Consider the following 10,398-nt stretch of genomic DNA (forward strand, 5'->3'; position numbering starts at 1 on the left):
TGGCCTTACGTTGTTGTTCCAGAGAAGGTTCAGGTTGGATATTAGGAAAAACCCATCCAAAGAAGTGGTGATGCATTGACACAGGCTGCCACAGGGGTCACCATCGCTGGAGGTGCTCTGGACCACAGAGATGTGGCACTGAGGGATGTGGGCATGGTGGGGTGGGTTGGGGTTGGACATGGGGATCTTACAGGTCTCCTGCAGTCAGAATGGTTTCATGATTCTGTGATTCGAGGGCTGAAGCTCCATTGCAAAGCAGCCTCCCTCCACCATCACCCTCCTAAGCAGAACATGCTCCTGGTAAAACAAAACACAACACGGGTTTAGCAAAACCTCCAGGAAAAAGTGGGAATCTCAGAGAGTACAGGAAGCCTCCCTTCATTCCATATGCAGGCTTTATTTAGATCTCACATCTTAAATTCTCATGCTCACCGTGCAGCCAGCCAGAATGAGAAAGCCCTGCAGAAGCCAGACTGCTAAATTTAATGCTGGAGAGACAAAACAAGGGGAATTTGCTTTAAGGTGGTTTCTATGTTTCTGTTTCTTACTCCAATTCGAGAGAAAAAAAGGGAACTGCACTGCATGGGGCACGTCTGCAGCCTCACTGCTGTGGGGAGAGGACAGCAAAGCCTGGAGCTCAGCCACTGGCACTGAGTGACCCCTGTGCCAATGAATAACATCAGCTCCAATTTGCACTGAGGCTCACAAAGTCTTCTGGAGATGTATGAGGTGGAGGACATCCCAGCCTTCATCATGGTGCCCCACTAAACCCAACCTTGTGGGTGCCACATATGACCCCTAGGTGAGGGCAGTGCTCCTCCAACGCATTTCAGACTGGATGAGGAGGGGGCCAGGCTGCCATAAGCCCTTTCCCAAATGCCCCGTGCTCCTCCTTCATCCCATGGCAGTCATTAATCCCACCACACCAACCCCATCACCCACCACCGGTGCCTACCCAGCCCATCACCCCACTGCCTCTGCACAGCACATGTTTTGCATGGCGCATGCACTCATTGCAAGAAGTGATGATACAAAGTCCAGCACATTCTAGACAGGGTCACACGTGGTAAGATGTCCCGTTCCCAACCTCTCCAAGAAGCATAACTTAGCACAGCAGCCCCTTTCCTCCTGGGATCGAGCTCCAGCCAAGCATTGTGCTGCCCGCCATCCCATATGCACTTTGTACCCAAATATTTCATCAGAGCCCTTTTACCAAAGTCCCTTTCTTGCATGAGTGATGCTTGGGAACTTTGTCCCACCAGCAAACATCAGGAAGGCACACAGAAGGGTTCTGGGCCAGCCTGTAGGCACTGGTCTCAAGCCTGGCACTTGAGCAGAAGCAGCTTTAACCCCCCATCCCAAAACCCCATTGCCACCCCCCTTTCTCTGCTTTCCAGCTTAGAGGGTAGGAAAGCACTCAGAGCCCTGCAGAGAAAGTGCCAAGATTCCTGAGCTCGGGGTGCCCAACTCCCTCCCATACTTGATGCTTTGCAGAACGTGGTATTTCCTTACAGCACTGTTTCTAATGCTTGTTTTTTGCTTTTTATTCCCCCTCGTAAGCCTGAATGTGCTCATCATCCATTTAAAACCCTCGTTCCCCTTTTTATCTCCTGTAGCTACAAGCATTACCGCATAATTATGCAGGGCATTAAAGAATATCTCTTTTAATCAAATCCAAATGCAGGGCTTTTAATTTTCATCGATCCATTATCCCCCTTTGCAGGACCGGGAGCAAGGTGAGGGCAGCCCATGGGCTGTTCCCTTTCCCACCTATACATACACACAGTGCCACTTCCAACCCATTTGAGCAGTTTTCCATGACAAAAGCATAGAGGATACACACAGTAATCGAGGCAGAAAGACTGAAGCTGCGTCTACCTGCCTCCCCACCGACCCCAGCACCATGCAAAGCTTTGAGCATCACCAAAGAAAGGCACCTGCCGTCCCTTGAGGGGGTCAGGGAGAGGTGAGACACCCACAGGAGAGAGACCTTTGGCTGCTTGTCCTCTTTCCCCTCTCCAACGATTTGCATCTTGCTTTCATTTCCCCCCTGCCCCAGCTGCACAGTCCCCATACAGCAGAGCTGTGGGGCAGCATCAGGCCCTACACTGAGGTCCTACACTGCTCTGAAGCCTGGTGCTGAATGTGAGGTAGTAAAAGTATTCATTTAAAAAAGGAAAGAAAGAAGAAAATGGTGCCTGCTATTTGTTAAAGTAATGCCATTGTCCTGCCCTGCTGCTGCTCTGCTGGGCTCAGGTTTGGGGTGCTGACACTGAGGGGGGCCCAATGCTCAGCTGTGGCAGAGGGATGGAGTGCAATGGGGCTGTGCCTCTGCTCCCACCATTAGGAGCGCATTTTTACCCCCCCAAAAAGCCATCTTGGCAGCTCTCAGCATCAGGCAGAAACCAGGTGTTCAGAGCAGCATGAGATTAAAAACAACACACCACCACAACAGAATCCAAGCAGCCCAACCACACCTCCACCCCAAGCCATTAACCCCTGGGACTCTGCTTTGCAGAGAACAATCCCAACAGACAGCAAGCCAGGTTGGATACAGCCCTTGGGTACGAAGTCCCATGTCCCAGCATTGCTCAGCCCCATGAACATGAAGGATGCAGGGCACCCCATTTTGGTGCTGGATGAGGGGTACCCCACTGCCCCATCTCCATGCTGGGGCACCACCTCATCCCCAGGCTGCTCCCCACTCAGCTCCTGTATGTGGTTCCGCTCTCCCCACCTCCTGCTGCCATGGGATTTCCTCAGGAAGGAGCTCCTGCTCACACACACAAAGCAACCACCGATTGTTTGGAGTGTCCCAAACAAATCCTCCTTTTTACAGGGGGTGCTCAGCCTGACAGCCCTGCACAGCACAGGAGCAGCATCACAGCATCCCCATCACTGCGGGTGCAGAACGGAGCCACAGGCACTTCTGGGGGCACAGCTCCCTGGCCTACAGATGGAACCCAACATACTGCGGGCCATTTTGCCCCTGGAGAACTGCCCCCCGGGGGGAGGAAAGCCTGACCTCAAGACAAACCCAAGGCAGCTCAGTGCCCACCACCTGGCCCCAAGCATCGCCCGCCCCATCCTCCTCCTGAGCTCTGCTCCAAAGCCGGAAAGGCGACTGCTGCTGCTCAAATAAATACCAGGGGCAGCTATTTTTATCCAGCAAGCGACCGGGCAGCTTTATTTTTAGCATTTAAACTGCAGCCTCCTTTTCCTTTTTTTCTTCTCCTTTCTTTTAGCCGGGAGGGGGGAGAAGGAGGGAAAATGCAGAAGCATCAGGGAAAAATGAGAGGAATGTTTCCCTTCGAGCAGAGTTTTCCATTGCTTACTTTGAGCCGGGGCCGCTGTGTGCAAACAGAGCAAAGGGGAAGGTGTGCCCATCAGCAGCAGCTCTGCTCTGTGCTGGAGGGGGGAAGCAGGGGAATTTTGCTGCAGTGAGGCTGCGAGGGGGGGGTTGAGGGTGCAAGGATGTGGGTTCCAAACACAACGTCCCCAGGGATTGCGTGTTTTGGGTTAAAAATAGGCCGTGTGCTGGCAGATCCCATGGGTCCCATGGGATGCAGAGCCCTGCTTGTGGAGCACCGATGCGTTACAGCAGTGTTTTTTCCACCAGTCACTGCAGGGTTTCCCAAACATTCAGGTCTGGTTTAAAAGGATTCTCACCAATGTCTCTGTGGGCTCCTCCGTCCATGCTGGAGGCCCAGGAGGAGGAAAGAAAGCTGTGTAATCCGGAGCAGGAGTGATTCATCGGCCTCTGAGTCACAGCTTCCTCTTGACTTGGTGCTGCTTCTGGAAAACAAAGCACCCAGAGAGTTCCATACAAGCAGGCAGCAGAGGCCACATCTTGCCCAAGAGCGGAGCCATCAGTCACCAGCTCCATCACATCCCCTCGGCGTGGTCACTGTCACACCCTCATTGCTCCCATCCCCAACACTCGTGCTTGCTGAGTCAGAGCAGCCCCACAGCTTCACTAATAGGGAACTAATAAGGAACTAATAGGGAACTGGGGAGGCTGAATGAAACTAACAGGTGACAGGTTCAAAACTCCAATATTTGGGTGTTTGGTGTTATTTTTTAACACCATACATAGCCAAGCTGTGGGACTCTTTGCTGCGGGGTTATGTGTTAGGAGGGATTCGTGTTCTTGTAATGCATCTGATATGGACCACCATTGGAAAGAGGAAATGAGGCTGGACAGAGCTGGGAATGTTGCATCCATATATCCCTGTGAGTTGTAGAACCATTCAGGCTGGAAAAGACCTCAAAGACCATCTAAGCCAACCCACCTCCAGTACTGCCCACTAAACCATGTTCCTAAGTACCACATCTTATGGCACCTCCATGGTTTTATGGCACCTCAAGGGACAGGGATCCCACCGCCTTCCTGGGCAGCTGTGCCACTGCATCACTGCTCTTTTGGAGAAGAAATTGTTCCTCATATCCAACCCAAACCTTCACTGGCAAAACCTGTGAGCTGGCCATGGTTACCCCCCGAGGCCGCTAAAATTGGCCACTTCCAGTTAAGGAGGATCAAAGAGGGACGGGGTTTGCTCCTCTTGCTCTGGCCAGGACAGCCTTAGCTGTGTGTTCTTCCAGTCACAACACTGGGCTGCGATGGATCCCGGTTACACCTCGTGCGCAGATAAAAGAGAAACGGGAAGGAAAGCCTAAGCGCCTAAACTGGGACGGCTGGGGGTGTTCGAAACTGAGCAGGAATCACGCCTGGAAATCACCGAACCGTCCGAGCACCGCCCTGCAGTGAAGCCGCCTCCTCCACAGCCCGTCCCGTCTAAAGGCAGCGCCCTCCAGTTCCTGCCCGCCGTGCCCCGCACTGTTAACACAACACAGCCCCCTCGGGCCGTCCGCCCCGTCCCCTCAGCTCCTCCTCTAGGGCCCGGACGCGCCTCCAGCACCGGGGCGGAGCGGGGTGAGCCCCGCTGGGGCCGGGCCGGGGGCGGAGGCTGCGGGGCGGGCGGCCCATTCCGTCGGCGCGGCGGGACGAGGTAGGTGCGGGCCGGCAACACGCGGAGCCCCTCCGGGAACAGCCTGCGGGGACCCCAGGAGCGGGATGGGGGTGAGAGGCTTCGGGGTGACCGCGGCTGCCACCTCGGAACGGACGGTGTCACGGACGCAGGAGATGCCGTCGCGTCCCCCGCTTGTGCTCCAGGGCTGAGCCAGGTGGAGCCGCGCTTGCAGGGCTCCCGGTGCCAGTGGTGGAGGCACGGAGGGGTGGGAGTGCAGGGTGAGGTCCGTGCTGTGCTTCGTGAAGCTCAGCCCGTGCTTTCACTTTAAACCCGTTAGCAGCAGCCGCGTCGGGAGCGCTCACGCCTGGCCGGAGTGTTGGGGGCTCGGGGCGAAGTTCTGCTCAGTGCGGCGGCTCTCGGCTCACGTTTTGCTTTGCAGCCTATAAACGGGGCGATTGACGGCTGCTGCTGCTGCTGCTGCTGCTGCTCACCACTTCCAGGTCTGCGACGGCTCAGGCTTCACCCCGCTGCCTTCCAATCTGCAGGTGCAAACAGGGAAAACTGGCTGTGTTCCGCATGCGTCACTGAGCTCGCAGGCTCCAGGGGAGCTGGGACACACTGCACCTTGGTTGTGTGCACGGTGACTCCCAGCCCTTGGCCTTGTTTGCAGGGGCCCTGCAGCTCCTTGCATGGCTGCGGTTGCTGTGCCATGGATGTGGGCAAGCTGGCACTGCCAGGCTGTGTGTGCTGGGTTCCCTGTGCCCGGCCTGGGCCCCCCAGTTTGCCTCTGTAACACAGGAGATGCTCCTTCCCTTAAAACCAGTTTGCTTTTAGCCGAGGTGGATTAAAGGATGCGGTGCTGGGCACCCACCTTCAATAACCCCAACAGGAGAGGCACAGACAGCAGCTCCAAACCCCACTGCAGGACCTCCTGAGCCAGTTCTCCTGTCAGCCTCCTCCTGATGCACTGCCAGCACTTCCCCAGCACAAAGAGAGCATTTAACAGGCGCTGAGCAGCCCTCCCAGACACTGCCCTGTCTCCAAGTGCCTCCTGGTTGATGGTTCTTGGCCCAGAAATGCACCGACCTCCCACTGGCAGCTCCGTGTGCGCTCACACCCATCCTGGATCACAGCTTGGACGTGGCTCTGCCCCTCCATCCTCCTCCAAAGGGAGATGCTGCTGCTGCTGAAGCACCAAACAGGGCACGTTCCTAAAAAGCAGTGAGAAGGAAGGGCTGCGTGCAGGAAGGCAGGCGCTGAGCGAGCAATGGGTGGCCTCAGCTAACCCCAGCACTCTCAGGCTCAACAAGGCACCCGTTTTCCTGCTCTCCCCTCTCCTATTTGTTTATTTAGTAACAGAAGAACCCCTTCATGTAGCGCACAGGCATCTCTTCATTCACAACACAAAAGGCGATGCACGTACCAAAAAGCAAAGGCGTTTGAAAAGCAGCAGTGCTACAAGGCAGCCTGGGTGCCGTGCTGGGTGCCGTGCCTCTGCCTGCCCTGCTCTGCAAGGATATGCATCACCCCTTGATTCCAATGTCCCACACTGCAGGGTGGGGGTCCCAGCTGCCAGCCTCCCCCTACAGACTAAACAGCCAACAAAGGCTTTTTCCCCCTCATTCAGATCCATTTTCAAATGGAAACATTTCAAAGGACTCTCTGCTCTTCTTTCTTTCCTTCTTGCTTTTTGTTTTTGCACTGCAAACAATTAATTACGAGCTTAAAAGGAAGTCCCAGCCCTCCTTCCCTCCCCTGAAGTTTACAGGCAGTAAACATGAAGCGGCTCAGGGCAGGAGTAAAACTGAACATCCTGTTTTGTCTGAAATTGAGGCCGTCGTTGTTTCGCTTTTTGCTTTTTAAGAAGCTTTTTGGAATGAAGGGCATCGTAGGAGCTCAGTGTTCCTGCCTGGATAGCGAGCTGTCAGGATATTTAGGGATAAATGGCAAACCTGCTTCAGGCCAAGGGAAAGCTGCTGTGTTTATTTGTACGGCCATTTAACCTTAAGACATCTGCACTAAAAATGGCCTCGGAGAGGAGGAAATCTGGGACAAAGCTCAATGAAGTGCTCTCTGCTTTCCTCAGTGCCCTTTGCTTGCAGTGCAGTGGGCAGCAGAAAGCACCATGGGCACCCAAGGACTTTCTCTTACCCCCTCCTGGGAACAAAGCTCTCTTTAAATCCCCTTTTTACTGCACATGAAGTAGAGGATAGAGCAGCAACAGGATTTTCGTCTGTGAGCTGCCATTTGGAGCCTGCCCACCACGGTGCTGCTTCCTCTTGGCAGGTTGCAGGTGCTGTGCTTCGGGCTGTCAGGCTCTTATGGTTTCCTCTTTTGGATCAGATAGCTTTGGTGGTGGTTAGGAGATAGGCAGGGAGTGAGTGCACCCAAAGTGCTGCAGGAACCCAAACACTTGGTGCAGGGGTATCTGGAGATAGCAGGTGATATGCAGAGATAAAGGCAATTCAGAGCAGGGAAGGGCAGCACTGTAGAGATGGAGGTTTCAGCTCGGGGCCCTTCATGCTGTTCCATAGAGGAGAACCAGCAGTTCAGATGCCTCAGCTTCCCCTTTGGTATATCACAGGGTTTTCAATATTCCCTTGAGAGGCTGTGGGGCTGGACTCCCAAAGGCAAAAGCAAAGCAAAGAGACACCGATGTAAAATGGCAAATGAGGGTGAAACATGCTCTCTGAGCCTCATGTTGCTCCTGCTGACTTTCCATCGCTGTGATCCATAACTCAGTGATACTTTGCTCATAACCTCCAGGAGCTCTGCCTGGCCCCAGAGGGAGGCTGGGAGTAGAGGCAGCAGCTCCCTTATCCTGCCCTCCTCTATTGCAGGAGGGCTTCCCCAAAAACCTGGGGCTCAGCAGCACCTCTCCCTCCTTGAGGGGGAGGAAAAACCTCACATCATGCCACAAAAATGCTCCTCAGCCTTGCCCAAGCCTTGGAGCAATTCCCAGGTGAGTCATGGAGGCTTCTCAGTGCAGGCATTGCAGACAGCCCCTGGGGGCATGAGGCTGCTTTTGGGGACCAAAGTTCACCCACGCTGAGCCACGGGTGATCTGTTTGGGTCCTGCAGGCTCTCACCCACCTGAGTGCAGCTCCATAGTGTAATTTCTGTCTGGACTCTGTGGGCACAGACCTCTCGCCCTGCAGAGACTTTGGCTGTGCTGGCAGCTCTGAGGAAAAGAAAAACACACTGAGGGCACAGGCACCTGATCTGAGTCATTTCTTGTCTCTGCAGGCACCACCCAGAGCTGCTCGTGGAGCCCGTTAACTCCTCACAGGAGTCAAACATATCCTGAGGAGCCATAATAAAAGAGGAATCCTGCCCAGGAGCCAGCATGGAGCAGAAGATCAGCTCGTTCTTTAATTCCATCTTGGAACTTGTCCGCACCAAGCACAAAGAGGGCGTCTTCAACACCGTCTGCCTCGCAGTGCTGCTGGGTCTGCCCTTCGTCGTCCTCATCGCATCCATCTTCATCTGCTGCCACTGCTGCTTCTCCCACTGGAGGAGACAGAACAGGAAGAGGGACAGCCCCAGCAGCAACGGGCAGCTGCAGGCAGAGAGGAACAAGAAAAAGAAGAAGAAGAAGAAGAAGGATGAGGAGGACCTGTGGATCTCGGCTCAGCCCAAGCTGCTCTTGCTGGACAAGAGGCCATCTCTGCCTATCTAGCGACCAGCTCCGATGTCTCCAGTCCTTCCAGCTGTGCTACAAGGAGATGCTCATACTGCTGCCACTTTATGGTGACTTTGAAAAGAGGCTGAGCACATTAGTGGGGTATGAGAGAACCTGAACAGAGCAAGGCTTGTAGACATGGGTTTATGCCCCCCACCAAGGTGAAACCCTCTGCAAAGGACATACGGCCTGCTGAGCCACCATGGGGCCATGCTCACTCTCACCTTGGAGATGCAAGGCAAACCAAGTGCAGCATTACAGTGCAGTGCAGACATCCTGGCCCTCCAACCCCCAAACCAAAAGCAATATGAGTTTCACAGGATGAACTCAGCCCAACCTCAGAAACCTCAAGTCCCAACGTAAGGCAGCAAAGCAGAAGGCCATGCTGCCACTCAGCCCAGAGGCAGGAAGGAGCCAGGAAGTTGCAAGACCAGCCCTTTTGCACCGGCACCTAAAAAGTTCCTTAAAAGACTTGTTTTATACAGACTTGCTTTTAAAGAGCCCACCATATTGCAGCAAAGGCTGCATCACCTCTGTGCTACTGCAAGAGCGGAGACGTAAGCTGACGCTGTGTCATGGCTTAGCTGTGGCCATTAGTGTTATTTATTGAGTGACTACTAAAGAGCAGGACCAAAGGCCCCTCTGTTACAGGGCTTGGTGCACTGAATTGCTATTGGAGCAGCACTTTCCCAGCACAGTCCTCCCCGGGCCACACATCGGGGGCACGCACAGACCCACAAGCACACAGCACTGCCAGCTGCTGCATGGCCATCAGCACAGCTGGATCTGGGACTGCACCCTGCACTCATTTCCCTCTCTATCTCCATCACCCTTGTTTATCCGCCTGGCAAAGCCACCAGCTCATGGCAGCTCCTTGTGCCACCCATCCTGGTTTGTGCAACTCCAGCAGGGTGGTGATGCTGACATCACACCACGGGGCTTGGCTCCATTTGGCTGCACTGGTGACGGCCTGAAGGCTCCTCACCACTCGAGGGCTTTAAATTGCCCCCACATGTGCCTTATTTTCCACTTTCCTTTGTGACCATTGAAATAAACGACTCCCTCCTCCTCCAAAACAGGAAACGGTGTATAATGGTAAAAAGGTTTTAAGCTTTGCCACACGTACACCCATCCCCCAGACAGGTACTTGCTGGCCAAACCATGCACTGAACCACTGCATTGAGTCAAAAGCAAAAGAGATGTGCCTGTTATCATTGGGGTGACAGCCAGCTGAGCATGAAGGCAAAAGCAGCATGGTACGGAAACACGGCTGCACTCCCCCTGCATTGCCAACCCACAACTGCACTTCAGTATCAGCCTTTTCCTAACGAGTCCATGCAACAGGAGGGGAAAAAAACCACCCACAAAACTATACATTTTCCTAGATTCTTATTGGTTTTTGTACAAATATAAATGACTCTAAAAGTGCAAACAAACGCCATGCCTCTAGCTGTTGTGTTTATTTTCATGGGGAAATTGTTCTTGTATCTGTTCCCTGGCCCTAGATAAGACGCTGGGAGGGCTTAGTGGTCAGATGTGCTGTGCCTCTCTGCCTGCAGACAGCTGTGCAGCTCCAAGTTTTCTTAAAGAAACAGCTTAACTTAATCAAGTTTATTGGCCTCGTCTTGTTAATGAACACAGTCAAGTTCCTCTCCCCAAAGGCAGAAATTACCAGGAAGAAGAAAAGCAGCATTTCAGGCTGCAGGGAAGGGTTCTTTTTCCCTTGTGAAGGCTCTGTAACACGGG

General features: G+C 53.9%; 1 protein-coding gene across 3 annotated transcripts; it reads left to right on the plus strand.

The window, feature by feature from the left end:
* Positions 1-4,971: 4,971 nt before the first annotated feature.
* Positions 4,972-10,088, plus strand: KIAA0040 (KIAA0040 ortholog). Of its 3 annotated transcripts, XM_085510974.1 has the most exons (3): positions 4,972-5,009; positions 7,811-7,932; positions 8,217-10,088. In XM_085510974.1, the coding sequence occupies exon 3, from the start codon at positions 8,317-8,319 to the stop codon at positions 8,647-8,649; it is 333 nt and encodes a 110-aa protein (XP_085367100.1). In that variant the 5' UTR covers positions 4,972-5,009; positions 7,811-7,932; positions 8,217-8,316; the 3' UTR covers positions 8,650-10,088. The 3 variants fall into 3 exon arrangements, with proteins under 3 accessions (XP_085367100.1, XP_015725061.1, XP_015725063.1); XM_015869575.3 differs by lacking the exon at positions 7,811-7,932; XM_015869577.3 differs by lacking the exon at positions 7,811-7,932 and having other exon boundaries at positions 4,991-5,080.
* Positions 10,089-10,398: the final 310 nt, after the last annotated feature.

This window comes from Coturnix japonica, chromosome 11, assembly GCF_054131305.1.
Source record: "Coturnix japonica strain WE chromosome 11, WE-NBRP24, whole genome shotgun sequence".
Lineage (NCBI taxonomy): Eukaryota > Metazoa > Chordata > Aves > Galliformes > Phasianidae > Coturnix > Coturnix japonica.

What these genes read in the sequence shown, in the direction of transcription:
- KIAA0040 (XM_085510974.1), top strand. Translation starts at nt 8,317, where the DNA reads ATGGAGCAGAAGATCAGCTCGTTCTTTAATTCCATCTTGGAACTTGTC.